This window comes from Hylobates moloch, unplaced genomic scaffold, assembly GCF_009828535.3.
Source record: "Hylobates moloch isolate HMO894 unplaced genomic scaffold, HMol_V3 SCAFFOLD_10, whole genome shotgun sequence".
Taxonomy (NCBI): domain Eukaryota; kingdom Metazoa; phylum Chordata; class Mammalia; order Primates; family Hylobatidae; genus Hylobates; species Hylobates moloch.
Genome location: NW_026652285.1, coordinates 70,697,254 through 70,716,633, shown reverse-complemented (window position 1 = coordinate 70,716,633; position 19,380 = coordinate 70,697,254). Strand labels below are relative to the sequence as shown.

Genomic DNA, 19,380 nt, shown 5'->3' with positions numbered 1-19,380 from the left:
TAGAAAGAGATAGACTTTGAAGTTAAATCCCAGGCTCCCTACATCTTAGCTGTGTGACCTTGGGCAGTTGACTCAACAGCTCTGAATCTCATTTTATTTACCCATAAACTGGTCATAATTGTACCTTTTGGGTTTACACCCATGCCCACAAGGAGTGATTTACATTTGAGGGCTCCACATATGACAGGCACTCAGTAAATGAGTCCCCACTGTTGCTCCGGCCTTTCCCATCTATCATGGATGTGCAGCCTTCTCTAATTTTTCTCTTCCCTTCTGGAGCATTCTGGCAGTTCTGCCTAAGAACCCTTGCTCTTCTCTGATAACTGGAACACAGAGAAAGCACAGATGCTCCTCAAGCCTCCGCCTTGAAACGCTGGGCACCAGGGGTTAAGTGACACCCACCTCAGGCAGATGCATAGGGTGTCCTGTGGTCTCATTCATTCCCTCATTCAGCCAGTGCTGACTGAGCCAGGCCATTATACCAAAACCTGACAGGGGCTCAGACAGAGCCTTCAGGCCCTTCAGTTGCTCACAGCCCAGGAGCAGATGGACAGATTAACAAGCCATAGCAATAACAGTAATCTTAGTGCCTCCAGATTTTGGTCCCGTTTGGAAAATTCCATTCAGACTCTGCAGAGTAAATACCTGTTCCCTGGAGTCTCTGAGTACTGCTCGTAAGAAGATACATTATGAAATCTGCTTAGTTTAGCACAGTTTCAGACCCTGCTCCCAGGCTGTCAGCCTGCTCAGCACTTCGGTGCAGGGTCCACCCCAGGACACAGTCGGCTCACCTAGCCCACCAGCTCCCTCCCAGGGCACACACTCAGCACCTCTACAGAATGGGGCTGGCTCCATGGGCTCCGTGGGAGGGGAAGGGCAGACTGTCTTTCCTGACCTTGAGGGAGCTGTCCAGAGTTTAGATCCTCTCCATACATGAGCAGCCCAGCATCCTCCCCCAGACACCTGGGCTGGCTGTGGGGCTGAGGGGACCTCATGCTCTGTGCTGCTGCAGTGGATTCTCTGGGCTGTTGATCACTGACAATCTTCCCAGTTACTCCAGAGCAGGGCCAAGAAAGCAGGACCTGGGAGGAAGAAGCAGGGGATGCCAGTGTTCAGAAGGGGTGAGTGCATCTCATTGGAGAATCCAGAAGGGCTTCACGAAGGAAGGGCTGTTTACCATAGGGCTTAAAGGGTAAGCAGGACTTAAACATATGAGGGCTGAGGTCTGGAACTTAAGGGGATTCGTGCATGGTCAGTGGTGAAATGAATTACAAAGTATATCTAATAATCTTAGGTGAAAAAATATGGGTATACAAATTATACTTTGATGATTTCTACCTGAAAAACTTATATCTACAGTATTAATGTCCTAGCAAGAAAAGATGGCATCTTCAGAGCTGAAGTCCGATTTAGGGGAAATACTTTAGGCAGAGGCAATGGAACCAACCAGGGCTACTGCAGCTCCAGGGGCTAGCAATGGTTGGAGTCACAAGCATCAAGTGCTCTGGAGGACAAGGGGAGGGGCAGTGCTACTGGAGCTGGGAGGAACAGCTGCTTCACACGGGCTCTAACCAAGCCAGGGAGGAGCCAAGGGAAGAAATACCCTGAACTCTTTCTCGCCTTCTCTCTGACTCCTCCTGGGGTCACCCATTGGCTGTCTTTCACTGAGCTCCCGTTAGCTCTCTTTCACTGAGCTCCCACTGGGCTCCCATTGGCCCTCTGACTCCTGCTAGGCTCTCACTGGTCCTGTGACTCCCACTGGACTCTCACTGGTCTTCTGACTCCCGCTGGGCTCCCATTGGCCCTCTGACTCACACTGGGTTCTCATTGGTCTTCTGACTCCTGCTGGGCTCCCACTGGCCAAGCCTAGCTGGAAGTCAGAGGACCAGGCCACTCACATGCTGCCCTATCTGAAAGTTCTAATTCCATAAAAAAGCAGGGCAGGGTAGGCTGGTGAATGTGGATGAAAGCAAATGGGAATAACCAACATGATGAGCTATTATACTAGTTGGATTAGTGTACTGGGCATAGGGATAGTTTTATCACTTTACTCCTTTGCTCACTTTCAATGAAGTTTTGACATTATTTTGAAAAGCTTAAAGTCTTTGAGTCACTATGAGGGTTCTACAGCAAGCAGCTGCGTTTCAGGCTCTCAGCAGGCGATATTGTCATCTGATAACTTGGTGGCAATGTAGTGGTTTGGTCCAAGCTGACACATATGTGGGTGGAGGGTGGGCCTGTTCAAGGTCAGTTTCGCCAGGAGAGGGACTCTCTTGGGGCTCAGCACACAGGAGATTTGTTAGCCAGTGCCCACAGGAAGGGATGGGAAAGGTGGGACTGGGTGGAGGAAGAAGCTGACACACAATGAAGTTGCAACAGGAACCTCAGCCAAGCTTGCCCATGGGGAGCTGCGGAGCTAGGATGGCCCTTCAGAGAAGTCCCAAATAGAGACCAGAAGGCTGGGCCAGTCACTGGGTGCAGGCAGTCCTGGGGAAGGTGTGTGACCTTGGATGAGGCTGCCTCCTTTATTCAAGGGCAAATCCGGAATGAGTGCCTCTGTCCATTGGAAGATTCTGGCAGTGCACCGTAGTATCTCCATCAGAGGGCCCTTAGGAACAAAGGAGTTTAAGCTAAAGGGCCACTCAGACTGGAACGCACTAAAAGGGTGTCTCTCAAATCTGGCTGTGCAACCGAGATCTCATAGCACTTTGTACAAACACAGATTGCTGACCTCCCTCCTGTACCAGTGTCCAAATCTCTCTGTTGGGGCCCAGGAATCTGTATTTCTACAAAGCTCCTGGGAAGATGCAGATGCATAAGCAGGCTTGGAAGCTGCTGCCCTAAACTCTGAGCCCAAGGGTGGTTGATGTCGGGGAGATTTCCAGGTCCGTTTGGTGCTACTAGGCAACTGCTCTGTGCCAAGCCTTGTGCTGGGTCCTGGAACCCAGGAGCTAGGAGCCAGGATCTCCAAAGATGGTGCCACCCTGGGGGTCAGGAACAGGGCTGGGTACTGCCTGGGAGCAGCGCCTGTCTTGGATTTTGGAAAGGGTCCTGAAAGGGCTGCAGCTGGGTGGCTCTCTTGGGGGCTTACTGTTCTGTTGCTGCTGTTAAATAAATGGCTTTGGGCAATATTGGTCTAAAGGCAAGAAACTGGGTTTGAGTCCCAGCTCCGTGCCTAGAAAGTTGTGTGATTTGGGGCAAGTCTCTACCCCTCTTGGGACCTCAGTTTCCCCAGCTGTCCAATGAGGGCTGGTGAGTTGGTGTGTGGCAGCCCGGTTCTGATGGTCTGAGCTCAGCCTCTCTCAGACATGAGGAGTGGGCCTGAGAGTGTCAGCACTCACTCTGCCTGCTGGACAGAGGGTTCCCTTTGCAGACCTTGGGGCCAGGAGGTGAAGGTGGAGTGCATCCTCAGTGTTCTTGTCTCCTTCTCTTGTTACCATTCTCTGATTGTGATGCCCTTGCTTCCTGGATATGTCCAGTTCTGCCATGCTTCTCTTTCCCATGTGTCCTGATTGCTTGCTTTCTGCCAGGCTTTATATCCAGCATGGATACACAGAGAGGCCCCAACACAGTCTCAACTCCCCAGGGCCTGCCAGTCTAGAGAGGGATGCTCAAGCAGGAAAGCCACTCACTGGGGGGTCCTCTCCCTGCAGGAACCACCCAGGGGCCAGGCCAGTGCTACCACCCAAGCTCTTCCTCTCTTCTTCCTCTACTCTCCCCTCCTGGATGTTTGGAAGTCAGAGAGACATGAGTTTCAGTCTTGGCCCTCTGACTTACTACTCGTAAGGCTTTGGGCAAGTGACGTAATCTTTCAAGTCCCTCATTTGTGAAATGGAAACAAGAATGGGATCTGCTTTGTAAGATTGTCGAGGATGAAATTCACTCCAGAGTCAATCCTGGTGTGTCACCTGTGGCCCCCTTCCTCCCTGAGGGCTTGGAGTGAGGGATAGGGGTGGGAGAGGGGGAGTGGAGGGAAGGGAAGGAGGAGAGGTGGGCTCTGGGAGCAGTTTGCACCTTTGCCTTTTGCTGTCTGTGCCAAGGGGAGTCCCAGCCCTTCAGTTCCTCACCTCATTCCACACCCAAATCTGAAGCCCTAGAAGAAGGGAGCCAGTGGAAGCCAAGAAGGGGGGTTTGCAAATGCTAGGGGCTTAGGATGTCAGAGTGGAACATGAGTTGAGGACAAATCACCCACTTTGGAATCCAGAACTGGAAAGAAAGCTCTGCTCATAAAAAGTGCAGTGATTTCCCAGGGTCTCAGAAAGGAGTCCTTTAAACTCCACCTTGAAGTGCAAAGCTGGACAATTTGATCCCACTGCTCATCCAGCTTATGGAGCGGCCTGAAGCTGTCCTATTTCTGCAGGGGTGAGAACATGTACCACCTAGGCAGCTCCCCATGGGCAAGTTTGGCTGAGGCCTCTCTTGCAACTTCTCAGGTTTGAGAATTTGAAACCTTCCTTGGAGATGCAGCAGTCTCGTCTGCCCCTCCGTCTGATGCCTGAATCCCTTCTACAGCCTGTGCAACCCACCTCTGCTTGCACACCTGTCATGGTGGGGAGCTCACTCCCACCTGGGGAAGGGCCCATCCTTCCTTGGCTCACTCTCTTGTTAGAAAGTTCTGTCTCTGAGGGAGCTGAATTCTACTTCCTGGTGGCCTCTCCCACTGGTACTGGCCCTTTCCCTGAGGCCCAGGTGCCACGCCAGTCCCCTGGGTTTGGTGGCAGTTCTTCAGGGATGCACGAAGTGCTGTCTCACAGGCCTAGACTTCCCCATGTGGCCGCCTGCCATCCCCTCCACCATTCCTCAAGAGACAAGAGCAGGGATGGGGCTCAGAGCCAGGGAATGGTTTTGAAGTCGGCTTGCTTTGGTGCTCTCAGGTGTGATTTCTTAATATCCGTCTTCTAGTTTGGTGTCAGAGACTCACTTTGCATATTGCTGATTTCCTATAGAAGTTTCTATTCATCACCTTAACTATATAGCCTCCCTGTTTTATTAATACCCAACGTTTTTGTAAACATTGGTTTGGTCCCTCGAGTCTGGAACAATTAAAGCAATGGGCAGTTTGTCACAAGGAAAGCAATAAGGTCTGATGGCTAATTTCATTCCCCAACAGCCTTAGCGTAGCCTGACTTCACCGACTGCTCCTAGAGTGGGTGAGGTCCTTGGAAAATGAGGGCCAAAGGGAAGACTGATGGTTGGGGATGCCCAACAGGAAATTTTTGTGCATTATCCAAGAAAGGTGCTTGGACCTGGTCCTACTTCCTCAGGCAGCCCCTGTGCTAGGCATCTGGAGGGGTAAGAGGTGTCCCAGACGGAAGGTGTGTGAGATCTCAGGACATTCTGTTTAGCCGAGAAGAGGGATCTTGAGCCCAGGACTGTGGAGTTCAGAGGAGAAGTCACTGCTAGCCTGGGAACAAGGGAAGGCTTCAAACAGCATGTTGGCATTTCAAGATGTATGGGATCTCAAGGTGAAAGCTTATTATATCAGTTTCCTGTTCTGCTGCAACAAATCATCATCAATTTAGTGGCTTTAAACAGCACAAATTATTATCTTATAATTCTGAAGATCAGAAGTTCAAAATCATTGGGTCAAAATCAAGGTGTTCCTGATTTTGGCTGGTTCCTTCTGGAAGCTTTAGGGGAGAATGTTTCCTTGCCTTTCCCACCTTCTAGAGGCTGCCTGTGAGCCTTGATTCCTGGCCTCTTCCTCCACTTTGAAAGCCAGAAGCAGAGCATCTTCGAACAAATTTCTTCCCTGACTCTGACTTTTCTACCTCCCTCCTTCCCTTATAAAGACCCTTGGGATCATGTTGGGCCGCCAGGATAATCCCAGATGGTTGCTCCATCTTGACATCCTTAACTTCGTCCCATCTGCAAAGTCCCCTTTGCCATGTAAGGTAACATATTTTAGGGATTTGGACATGGACATCGTTGGGGAAAGGGCATGACTCTATCCATCACTGATGATTCTTTGGAATTTCTAAAACTGAGAAATCAGTTTTCCATCAGCCTGGCTGATGGAAAGAAGGATTTGATTTGATTTGATTTGAAAGCCAGAGCAGCCCCAGTTGCCTTCTTGAAATTGGGCCGAGGGTGTGTTTCTCCCCTACAGTATGTGGTTCTGGGAGACAGGCCTCCAAGGAGCAGTGGTGGGCTGGGGAGAGGAGCAGCCTGCAGCCTCCCTGCCCTCCATCTGGAGGACTTTCATAATGCGGTGATAGTGCTGAGAGCTGGCATCATGGGTTGGGTGTGCGGGCCTGTAGCTCTGCCAGGTGGGATCTCTGCTCCCAATTGCCATGTAGGCCAGCCGGACTCCCAGCAGGTAGGAGCTGCCATGAGGGCTTGATGTGAGTAGCTGGGCAGGTCTCAGGTCACAGGTGCCTGACACTCTCTGCCATGGTGAGGGAGGCAGGGAACTATCCCCAGGGAACTCCAGCTGCCCTCGGGTCCCATATGTCCCCACAGGGGTGCCCCCAGAGCACCACAGCTCTCCCCAGATTTCTTCCTTCATTGGGGCCCTGATAGAGTTCCAGCTGGCGCTGCCCCTGGGACTCACCACTGCGTCTGCAGACTGGGTCTTCAGCCTCAGCATGCAGCCCAGCCCTTGCGAAGTTGCCTCATCCCTGCGAGACCAGCTCAAGATGGGTCTAGTGGGCTCAGAATATTAACCTCCTCCATCTAAGAGTGGGTTGCCATGGTGCAGCCTCAGCATGCACTCATCCATGCTCTCATTCACCACAATTCTGAGCACCTACTGTATGCCAGGCACTACACAGGATCCTGAGATCAAAACAAACCAAGTGCTTCCCTCCTGGAGCTGACACGTCCATGGGGAAGAAAATGTTACAGCCCCATACTCATGGTCACCTCTTTGCGAGTCAACTCAAAGTCAGTGATGCAGACTCCTGAGCCCTCCACTGAAGCTCCATGAGGCCAGCACCCCTGTCCCGGGCACCCACATTTCCACGATGCACAGCTTATGGTCCTCCACTTGTTTCCCTGCTTTTGGTAATTCTGGAGATGTAAGAAATACCATATATCTTTGGGACAGACAAATGGTGCCATCAAGTAGAGGGAAACTGGGGTTCCATTCCAGAGGCCTTGATATGTGATGTGAGCATCTAGATTGGATAGGAAGCCCAGGCTTCTCCATGGGAACCTGCCCCAGGTGTGTTAGTTTCCTGTGGCTGCCAAAACAAATCACCACAAACTAGGTGGCTTAAAACAACAGAAGTGTATTGTCTCATAGTTCTGGAGGCCAGAGGTCCTAAATGAAGGTGTCAGCAGGCTTGCCCTGGAGTCTCTAGGAGAGAATCCTTGCCTCCATCTCCCAGCTTCTGGTGGCTCCAGGTGCTCCTTGCCGGCAGCTGCATCACTCCACCCTCTGCCTCTGTCTTCACGTGGACTTCCCCCTCATGTCTCTGTGCCCCAACTCTCCCTTTGCCTTTCTCTTATAAGAATCCTTAACATTGGATTTATCCAGGATGATCTCATCCCAAGATCCTTCAGTTAATTACGTCTGCAAAGACCCTTTTTCCAAATAAGGTCACATTCACAAGTTGTCAGGGTTAGAACTTAGACCTATCTTTTTCGGAGGTCACATTTCAACCCACTGGCTCTGCACTGTGAACATGCATGGGTCACACACACACATACACACACCTGGATACAGCTGGATATATACCCACAGGCATTCCCCAAGTACAGCTATTCCCCGTGTGCAGCAGATCTAATACATATTCAGTTACATACTTGCCCTTTACATTTTTTTTCACTTACATTCAAATCTGGTTACAGATGATTAAGAGCAAACTTATTTGTAGAAATCTAAAAAGTAGGTGGCTCCATTTTTCAAAAGGAATGCTTTCTTAGTGAATGCACATCAGGTTTGGACAGGCAGAAATACACCACATGGACAAGTTTTTAAGCATATGGCCCCAAATCTTTGAAAGACCTCACTATCTATCAAAGCCACCTTCTCCGTCATTAGAAAGCTGTGGGGTTTTTTGGCATTGGGCCAAAATCTAATTTCCTGAACCATCTTACCTGTTGGTGCTCCAGCACCACGGGGGTGCGCAGAACCAGGTGCCCCCCCCCTACATGACAGCTCTCCTGTGTTTGAAGTCGGCTTTGGTCTACGCCTCTCCAGGCTAATTTTTTAATTAGCTTAAGTTAATGGCAGTTCCTGGGGAGCTCCAGCCCCAGTAAAAGTGGCCTGAATTATTCAAAGATTTGAGTGTTTCAAATGCCTGTTTATCCTAATTAGCATCTTAGCTACAACGGTGCCCTCTGCCTCTAAGGAGCCACATTTTAACATGTTCCATATTTTAATGGATTTTCCTTGAATGAACTATTTAATCAAGTGAAGACACATTTCATGAATGAATAGAAGTAAATCTATAATTATACACTTTAGTCAGGTAAGACGAGTGACATTTCGGCACAATTCTTGGCTATATATAGCCACTGCATTTGAATGACAAAGTAGGTTACCTCAGCTTCCATAGGAGAGCTGAGAATTCGCTTTGCTCTCAAGTTCATTTCGTAACCTAATTAGAATTTTCAAAGAGTTGTAAAGTGCATGTGGCGCAGCCCTGGTTCTCCCCATCTTTACCTGGATCTGTGCCTTTCTGGATGGTTCCTCTGCTGGTGCAGTAGCCTCATTAGGGAAGTTGTCTGGGGAACTACTGGCCATAGAAGCCAAGTGCCTTGAGATCTCTGGAGCTCTCTGCAGCCTCCAGCCACTGGCTGTGAATTTCACTTGCCCATGGGAGCCTTCTCTGTGTGGGACATGTGGTCTGAATGCAGTAGCAAGTTGCTATAATAATATTCTGCTTCTCTCTTCTCCCTTTCTTGCTTTCTCTCTCATGTCCTCCTGCCTCCTTTCCTTCTCTCCATTTTCTCCTGTCATAGTCAGGGTCTGCTCGGGGTGCTAAGGGCCAGGAGTAGAAGGGCCTGGGGATTAAAGATGAGATGTACCTACTAGAGGGGGCAGGAGAGAGCAGGGGAGCAATCCTGGTGCCCTGGGTCTGGAGGAGATGGGGACAGGGGGCTCGGGGGATTTTAGGCAAGCTGGCAACCCAGCTGTAAGCTTGGTGATTCTGTTGCTCTTATCCCAATCAGTAGCCCCTTTAGCTACACATTGGAAACTCCTGGAAAGCTCTAAAAATACAGATGCCTGGGTCCTATCCCAGAGGTTCTGATTGGTTTAGGAGGCAGCTAGGGCATCAGCGGTTTCTGAAACTCCCCAGGTGATTCCAAAATGTAGTCCCAAAGTCTTTAGGTGGCAGCAGCCCCAGCCAGCATCCTGACCACAACCTCCTGAAAGACCCTGAGCCAGAAACCCCCAGTTAAGTTGCTCCCCATTCCTCACCATGGAAACTGTGGGGGACAGTGGATGCATATTGGTTTAAGCTGCTACATTTTGGGATAATTTGTTGCACAGAAGTAGATGACTAATACAGATTATTAGTTGTCCTGAATGTACCCCCAAGCCGATCACTTCTTGCCACCTCCCGTATCATATCCCTCGCCTGGACCATTGCTGGAGCCCCTCCCTGCCCTTCCTCTTCCCCTCATGTCCCTGCCCCTCAGCGGTCCCACAGAAGCCTGAGCAACTGTCTCAAATCGTGGTTCTAATAATGTCACTCCATCACTTAAAACCTCATCCTGGATTACCACTGTGCTTAGGGCCGAGACCTGATCCTTCACCTGAACTGGAAGGCCTGTCCGGGCTGCCCTAACCCACCTCTTTCTCAGTTCATTCCGACAGCCTCCCCCAAGCCCTGCTTTAGGCTCTGCATTAAGCCTGCTGGGACATTCTTTTAGTTTCTCCACCAGCTCCCTCCCGTCACAGGACGTACACATGCTGCTCCTCGGCCTGGAATCCTTCCCCCTGCCCCACCTCCTGGCCTGGGGCTGACTCCTCTGCTACAGCCCCTCCCAGGAACCTGCCCCTGAACTTGAGTGCCCTTGTCTCAGTGAACATTTACACATTCCCTGGGACAGTCAGCTGATGAATGCCTCTTGCCCTCACTAGACAGAGATCCAGGACAGCAAATGGTTTTGGTCATCGTTAGAGGCCCGGTCCTACCTCAGACGGTTCCTGAAACAGAAGAGATGTCAATATCAGAAATGAATGAGTGGGTGAATAAGTGAGTGAATGAAGGAGTGGGACTGGTAGGGACAAACAGAGCCCATTCTGAAAAATCCAAAGTGGTGAGTGGCGGCTCGGAAAGGTACTCAAGTCCAGAAGCCAGGCAGTGACTGGGCATGAGATAGAATTTCAGTCCCAGGAATGAAGCAAGAGCTCAGATTAAGAGCCTGAGGTCAGAGAAAGGTCCCTTTCCAGGCTGACTGGGGGCTGCACCCCAGGGCTCCTGACCTCAGGCCCCTCACCTTGCATCCATGGAGGGCAGGAGTGTCCAGTGCCAAGTGGGGGGATTCATAGGAGCCAGGAGTTCACTGGCCCTACCTGTGGGTAGCAGGGAGTTGCAGGGGATAAGAGCCTGGCAGGGCATGCAGATACAGTCTTGGGGCCCTAAAGCAGAGATAGTGTGGGTGGAGAGAACAGACTGGCCCACACACTGAGGCGGCAGGTCATGCAGTGATTTGATAAACCCAAGGCTGGGTGATTCTAGAGAGAGGACAGTGCCCGGCATCCTCTGGCAGCTGTTCTGTTTTCAACAGAGAGGTGCAGGCTTCAGAACAGGGAGGAGGCCTTGCAATGGAGTGGCACTGTGGCCTTCTCAGAAGTGAGGACCAGCCTCCTTGATGGGACAGTGCAGACCCACATTAGGCTTAAACAGGTCACATGGACTCAATTAAATGCTGAGTGAGAAGATTCTTCTGAGTCATCCGTTTACCTACACTCCCTTCCCAATTCCATTTGCTTTCCACCTTTTCCTCTGATCTCCTTTTCCTCCTCCAACCCCTCCCCTTCTCCCCCTGTGTCTTGCAGGCATGGATAAAGACTGCACTCCCATGCCTAGTGTGTGGACGGAGGTTGTGTGCTCAGTCAGTTGCAGGAACGAAGCCATTGTGAGGGCTTCATTGGAGTGACAAGTCCCTGTCACTCTCTTCACCACAGCCCCATGAACCAGCTGGGAGGGAGGTTGTGGGCAGACGCACTCATCTCTGCTGTTCAGACGGCTGATCTGACCTGGCGGCATTTTCTCCCTGCTCAGCATGAGTGGGGCTGTCCCCACTGCTGGCTTTCCCTCAAAGCCGTGGATTTCTCCTGGCTCTTCGCTTTATGAAAAATGTGGGGCTTCCTAGAACTTGAAGTCTGAGTTGAAATATTGACATTCTTGCATTTGGCTGTTTGGTTCCCAAAGCTGCATGGGAGCCTGAGGAGTCAGTGGTCTCACCCTTTGTGACCTTTACGCTCTCCATCAGCCCGTGCCTATGGTCTCCCTAAAGGGTTCTTGGTCCCTGTCCTAGTCACACCTCTGTCCTCTGAGTGTGAACCACTTTGTCGCTACCCTGATAAAGGCAAGCAGAACTGAGCCCAGTGCTCTAGGTGTGGTCTGAGATGGACGACAGAGAGGGATTGTCCCTTCCTTCATTCTAGATGTGATACCTTTTAAAAATAGTTCCTGACCAGGTGCAGTGGCTCACGCCTATAATCGCAGCACTTTGGGAGGCCAAAGCAGGTGGATCACTTGAGGTCAGGAGTTGGAAACCAGCCTGGCCAACATGGCAAAACCCCGTCTCTACTAAAAACACAAAAATTAGCTGGGCTTGGTGGCGTGCACCTGTAGTCTCAGCTATTCGGGAGGCTGGGGCAGGAGAATCGCTTGAACCTGAGAGGCGGAGGTTGCAGTGAGCCCAGATCATGCTGCTGCATCCCAGCCTGGGCGAAAGAGTGAGACTTTGTCTCAAAAATAAATAAATAAATACTTTTTTTTAAAAAGGAGCTAGGGGGGTGGGCAGGGAAGGGGGCCAGCGGTTCCTAGTCTTAATCACCCTTTGTCAATTGCCTTGCTCAGTTAATACATTCTGGTCTCCTAACCAAGGGGAAAATATCCAAGCATTAAAACTTTTTCTCACAATTATCGATCATTTACTTAAAACTTATCTGGCTTCGTTTAGAATGTGGTTCTCTAAACATGTATCAGAATTACCTGGAGAGCTTTTTAAAACACAGGGTGCTGGACCCCACCCCAGAGTGTCTGATTCAGTAGTTCTGGGTAGGGCTGGAGAGTTTGCATTTTTAGCAAGTTCTCAGATGGTGCTGGTGTTACTGGTGCAGGGGCCACTGTTCGAGAACCACTGCTTCAGGGACATGCTTTCTGGCACGAACTCACACGGATGGGCCACACCAGTTCTTGTAGTCAGGGTGGGGAGGAGGTGTCAAGTCAACAACTATTGCCTCCAAGCCTCTTATCGCAGATTGTTTATTCCAGGGGCTCTGACCCATCTGTTCTCTCCATGCCAAATGTCTTCGGCTCCTTGTGGATTTGTTCCTTGGCCAGGTCCTGGATCCGCTGCACCAGAAGCGGCGAGAGTTTTCCCCTTTGGGTAGCCCCAGAGGCCCTGGCCTTTAGGGAGCCCAGTCCTTCCTCACCTCCTTTCCAGCATCCCTCGGTGCCTGCTCACAGCACCCCCCACTCCCTGTCAGTCTGTGTCTCCTGCCCTCCTGGGGCTCCCTTCCAGGTGAGGGGAAGCCTTCTAACCTCCCCTGCCCATTATTAACCCATCTCTCCCCATCCCTCCCAGGATGCCCACAGCTTTCAGCAAATCAGACTCCTGGTGGCTGCCTCACTTGGCCCAATATGCAGATTAGGCTCCCAGGGGCACCCCCTGCCATACTTTGTGTGTGTGTGTGTGTGTGTGTGTGTGTGTGTGTATGTGAGTGTGTTGTGTGTGTGAGTGTATTTTATTGGGAATTAAGAGTTATTCCTTTCCCAGAAGAACATACTTCTATTTTTATAAAGGAGATTAATAGAAAAAAGGAAATCATTTTGCAGAAATGTAGTTAATGGCAAGACATTGGCTCTGGTTTTTTTGTTTGTTTGTTTTTTGTTTGTTGTTGTTGTTGTTGTTGTTGTTTGAGACAGAGTCTTGCTCTGTTGCCCAGGCTGGAATGCAATGGTGTGATCTTGGCTCACTGCAACCTCTGCCTCCCGGGTTCAAGTGATTCTCCTGCCTCAGCCTCCCAAGTAGTTGGGATTACAGGCATGTGCCACTACTGACTGGCTAATTTTTATATTTTTAGTAGAGATGGGATTTCACCATGTTGGCCAGGCCTTGGCCTCCCAAAGTGCTGGGATTACAGGCATGAGCCACTGCACCTGGCCTGGCTCTGTTTTAAACAAGAGATAACTGCAGTTCCAGAATGAAACCTAGGTATTTATAAATTTTCTTAGTAAATCTTCCATCAGTGCACTAAAGGGTCTTTCAACCCACTTAAGGAGCATGTAAATTTTTTTCCCTTGTGAGGAAGATCTATTACATTATTTCTTTTCCATGCTTTTGTTACTTTAAAATGCCATTTATAATATTACTGATTGCCTCCATTTGCTTTCCCCAGAAAGTCCATTAGGATAAATACTTGAGGTGAGCACAGACTCCTTGGTGCTGAGATTATGGGCGGTGAGTGGCTGACCTCACTGACCATCTGTTCTGGCCTCTTCTGGTTCATCGGGCCTCCGACACTGTCCACATCTGGCAGAATCCAGAAGAGCCAGCCAGGACTGGGAATCACACTTCAGTTTCCTCATCTGTGAAATGAGCGGAGGGATGAGATGACCTCTAGGGTGTGTTTTGTCTTTGTTTTGAGTTCTGACCACCTATAAAACATTTTATTCTGCCATGTTTATATATAGCTTTCATGCGCACATTAATATACATGTGTGGATACCCACGTCACTGCTGCCTTGATGCCTTGCCATTTGCCTGGGAATGATCACTCCAACTTCTAAGTGGTGTGTAGAGCTTTCGAGTTTACAAAGCCATTCCACATCTTCAGTGTTTTTGCTGGGCCTTGAGTCAGCCCCATGAGCTACTTGCTGTATTGCCCCCATCTTATAGGTGTAAAAACTGAGACTTGAGAACTTGGGTAGTTTCTCGGAATGTGGGTGCCATGCAAGTGGAGAGCCAAGGCTTGACTGCGTTTCCAGGAGCTCACACATTGAGCTCCTCCCAGGAGGGCCACGTGTGCACGTTTTCCCGGTTTAATAATGACTGTTGTTCCACAACACCCTCCTGCTGCTCAGAACTCATCATGGGACCCACCTGTATCCAAAAGGATTTGAGACAGCAGAAATAAACTCTGATGGAAAAGTTAACTTTCCCCCCCATTAACTAGTTACCAATCTTCCATCGAATTGAGGTAAAAACGAAGGATGGACAAGGATCACCCTGACTGTGACAGCATCTTTCTTTTTACAAAACATTGATCACAAGGCACTTCAAGCATTCAGAATAAAATAAACACCCATGGACTTGCTAGCCAGAATGATTACATGTTCACATTTGCTCCATTTGCTTCATATTTCTCCCAAAGAAACAAAAGATGGCAGTTCCCATCACAGTCTCTTTTGTCTCCCTTCCTTGGTGGTGACCATCCTGTGACATTTAGGGCCGGATTATCCAAAACGCTCTGATGTATACATTACAAGGATCCACCAAGTGTTGAAATGAGAAGTTTTTATTGTGGTACAATATACATAACAGAAAATTTATCACTTTAACCATTTATAAGGGTACAGTTCAGTAGCAGGAAGTATATTCACATGTTTGTGCAACTATCATTACTGCATCTGCAGAACTTTTTTTTTTTTATCATTCCACACTGAAACTCTGTGCCCATTAAACAATGACTCCCCATCCCCTCCTCCCCTCAGCTGCTGGTAACCACCATTCTACTTTCTGTCTCTATTAATGTGACTAACCTGAGTGTCTCATATGAATAGAGTCATACAATATTTGTCCTTTTGTGTCTGCATTGTTTCACATAGCATGATGTCTTCAAGGCTCATCCATGTTATAGCATGTGTCAGAATTTTATTCCTTTTGAAGGCTGAATAGTATTTCACTGTCTGTATACACCACAATTCATTTATCCACTCATCGAGCAGTGAACTTTTGGGCTGCTTCTACCTTTTAGCTACAGTGAACAAATGCTCTTATGAACATGGGTGTAAAATGTCTGTCAAGTCCCTGCTTTCAATTCTTTTGGGTACATGCCCAGAAGTGGAATTGCTGGATCATGTGGTAATTCTATATTTATCTTTTTGAGGGGCTGCCATACTGTTTTCCACAGCAGCGGCAGCATTTTACATTTTCACCAGCAATACACAAGGGTTCCAGTTTCTCCACATCTTCACCAACACTTGTGGTTTTGCTTTTTGGTAATAGCCATGCTAATGGGTGTGAACAAGAAGTGCTTTAAGCATCTCCTAAAGAGGAAGAAACTGAGGCCCAGAGAAGGGGAGAATCACACGAGAGGTTGAGGTCACAAGCAAGTCAGTGATAGAGCAGGACCTGGAAGCCGGATCCTCTAACCCCAACCTAGTTCTTGCTACTAAAACACAAAGTCCAGTTTCCATCGTTATATGTCAGAGGGTGCACAGCCATGGCCGCAGGCCAGATACAGACTTTAAGTTTATTTGGTTTGATCCTTACTTTCTTTTTTTTTTAATTCAAAATAGTATCAACATTTAAAAATTAGGGGATTTTATATTTTAAAAGTCTAAATTTCTGATTTCTCCCTCCAAAAATCGGAAGGTCTGGTAACCCTTGACCCATGTTCTAACCCAGCAACCAACTGTTGCTGTCTTTTGTTTTGTTTTGTTCTGTTGAAACAAGGTCTTGTTCTGTCACCCAGGCTGGAGTACAGTGGCATGATCATGGCTCACTGCAGTCTTGAACTCCTGGGCTCAAGCAAGCCCCCCGTCTTGGCCTCCCAAAGTGCTGGGATTACAGGTGTGAGCCCACGCCCAGCCCTATCATTCTGTAATATCCTTCCACACAGGCTAATTCACACACTGGCTGGTCCTGGTAACACTGGAGTTTGCAGCCTTTTGCTTTTCACATCCATAGATATTCCTCATTCTGTGTGTGAGTAGACACATAGTTACGTTTAACATCACAGGCAGGTTCCATACTTCCTTCCTCTTTCCTCTACTCTGTATTGTCTTCGAATATCTTAGCTATTTCCTCACCATAAAAGTGAAATAATATCGCAAATAAATAATGCAAAATATTAACAAAGACAGAATAGAATAGCCTGATTTGGAGACAATGTGATGTGGTGAAGAAACACCAGCAAAGGTGCTCATCTTGACTCTTGCGGGAACTCCCTGGGCAATCTTAGAAAGTCCCTTCGCTGTCTGGCCTCCTTGTATCCATGTGTCAGTTGCAGGGTGGGACTGGGGATCCTCAAGTTTTCATGGGGCGGTCTAGTTAATAATGTAAAACAAAACCACTCACTTTGCATTGTCAATAGAGAAAATCGCTTTGCGCAGTTGACTTCCCCAGGGTGACCCCTCTGAACTAGCCCTTCCTATGGTCCCCAACACACCTACCCTCTGCTTTCTCTTTGCTGACAGGTGCGGAACGACCTGACTGGAGTTCTGTATGGCGAGGACATTGAGATTTCAGACACCGAGAGCTTCTCCAACGATCCTTGTACCAGTGTCAAAAAGTTGAAGGTAGGTGTGGCTAGCCACAGGGTGAATGGCAGACTGATCTGAATGCCCTGGGTGCCCAAATTGCCTGACTTTGAGAGAGCCTCAAGTTTGGTCTGGGTCTCAAGTTCATTTCCACCTTGGCATCCCAGACAGGAGAAGCTCCCAGGAATTGGCTTCCCTTGGCTTTCCCTTCCTTGCTGTCCAACACTGGTCAGAGGTGCTGGCTGCAGGTGCACAGCCACTGAGCACTTTCCTGATGGTTTGATATCTCTCAATGCAGCCTCAGGGGCAAGCAGGGCACACGTGATTATCATGTCTGTTTTGAAGAGTCACAGAGAGAGGAACTGTCTTGCAGAAAGCCCACAGCAAAGACGTCTTCTTTTTGCAACTGAAAGCCCAGGCTCCTGACCCCTATCCGGTGATACTCACTTTAGGAACAGAAAGGGTCAACTAGAGGTTTCCCCAGTTTTAAGTCAGTCTCTAACTTTCATTTGTCCATTCATTCCGCAAACTCTCTCAAACAGCTTTTATGCACCAGACCCTCTCTTGGGCTCATAGACATCATTGGCCTTGACCTTGTCCTCAGGTTGCTCCCAGCGTGGTGAAGAAGACAGAGACCTCTCAGGGGAAACAGGAACAAAGGGGCCTGGGAACAAAGGGAGGAAGTGACTCATCCCACCTGGGGAGAAGGCTCAGACAAGACTCCAAAAAGAGACAACATTTAGTGGTGGAGGAAGAGCGGGATCCCCTCCTACAGGAGCCCAGCATGGTAGGAGGGAAGATCAGAGGGTAGGGTAGGCATGCTCATCATGGCTGAGGATCAGCAGGAATTCCACAGAGGCAGAAGTACCTGGAGTTGGGGTAGAAGGGAGGCTGAAACAGAAGTCAGTTCCCAGGAGCCTTGAATGCCAAGCTTAGAAGTTTGATATTTTATCCTGGGGAATTCCTGGAGGTTTGTAAGCAGATGCCAGTGTCATCAGAGCTATCAAATTCCTCTTTCCCTCTCCTCCATTCCTTCAGGCCCTCACTTAAAGTCATTAGCATGGAGACCCCAGATGCCAACTGCAGATATGTCCCTTCTGTCTTGTGTGGGTCCCAGGTTACACCAGTCAGAGCAGGTAGCAGCTTAGAGCAGTTGCCTTCTAAATCCTCCAATTCACAGATGGGGAGCCCAAAGCCCAGAGAAGGGGAGCAAGGGAAGCAACCTATCAGTTGTCTACCACCTCCTCCAGAGCAGACACAGAGCCTACGGGTCACATTTCAGCCTTGGGAGCCTCTGCAGATGAGGACACAGTAGTCAGGGAAGGGCCTGCTGGACAGCCCAGGTGGCTGGAGCCCGGTCTCCCCACTGCAGTGTCACAGGCTGTGTGGGGCCTGGAGGATTAAGGGGTGGGGTGGCTGCTCTGCAGGAAGCATCTGGGGCAGGGTTGGGAGAGGAGGGGAGGGCCTGCAGCTGCGCTCACATTCTCCTGCCACACGCAGAGGCATTTCCCCATGGTGGGCACTTGAAATAGCTCCCTGAGCTCCAGAGGCCCAGCATCTATGGACTTTAATGTTTAAAGAACCTTTGTGTGCAGAGCAGAGGTACTAGTTGAAAGTCAGCAAGAAACTGGAGATGGAACTGGGTTCTCTGCCCATCAACCAACCAACTCCAACAGAAGTAGCACCAACATTAACCATAATGAAAATAACAGCCGAAATAGCCACCTTTCCAGTGCATTGACCACAGGCCAGGCCCTGTGCAGAGCCCTTCACCTTTATTTGCTCAATTCGTCCTCCCCAACGCCCTCAGATGGAGGGAATTTTTGTATCCCTGTTTCACAGATGTGGACTCGAAACTCAGAGAGGTTAGCAACAACCCCAAGACACCCAGCTGAAAAATGGTGAGTTGGGATTCAAACCCAGGTCTGGGCAATGTCATGGCCCAGCTTTCTCCACTGCTCTGTATGTACTTCTGAGAAACGATTCCAGTATCACATAAACCAGGAGAGCAGCACTAATGACAGAGTCCTCATCTGTTGGCAAAGGCTCCCCTCACCCAGACACATGCACAGCTCCTTCTTGTACCTATTGCAGTCTTTGTCCAGTCATCCCCTTCTCCCAGAGGCTTTCCCCGAACACTTTATTTAAAAATTGAAATCCCTGTTCCTCCAACTCCCACTTGTCCCTTTCTGCTAATTTTCTCCTCCATTTCACTGATTGATATCTGTTTTCATTTCCTGGGACTGCTGCGACAAAGTACCACAAACTAGGTGGTTTATAACAACAGAATGTGCTCTCTCGAAGGCTTAGGACCCTTCCTTGCCTTTCTCTTGGCTGCTGGCGTCACTGGTAATCCTTGGCAGTTTGTGGCTCACCACTGCATCACACCAATCTCTGCCACACATGGCATGTCCTCTCTTCTCTTTATATTGTCTTTTTAGGACACCGGTCATGTTAGATAAGAGCTTCCCCTATTCTAGTATGACCTTTACCTAACTAGTTACATCTGCAATGACCCTGCTCTCAAATCAGGTCACATTCTGAGGTACTAGGGGTTATGACTTCAACGTATTTTTCGGGGAGACACAATTCAACCTCTAACAATATCTGGCCTTCTATTCATTTTACCTGGTGTTTTATCATCTGTCTCCTCCCATTAGAATGTAAGCTCCAGGAAGCAGAAATTTCTGTCTTGGTCACTCTTCTGTTTCCCATCACCTAAAACCCAACCTAATTTGCTCAACAATTTATTGAGTGTGTGTGA

The 19,380-nt window shown here is 49.1% G+C and overlaps 1 protein-coding gene across 2 annotated transcripts in view; it reads left to right on the top strand.

The window, feature by feature from the left end:
* GABBR2 (gamma-aminobutyric acid type B receptor subunit 2) overlaps positions 1 to 19,380 on the top strand; it is a 426,725-nt gene that overhangs the window by 194,230 nt on the left and 213,115 nt on the right. For both annotated transcript variants that reach the window (XM_032164654.2, XM_058446038.1), the window contains one exon: positions 16,554 to 16,655. In XM_032164654.2, the coding sequence (XP_032020545.1) occupies positions 16,554 to 16,655 (102 nt within the window). The remainder of the gene's footprint in view (positions 1 to 16,553; positions 16,656 to 19,380) is intronic.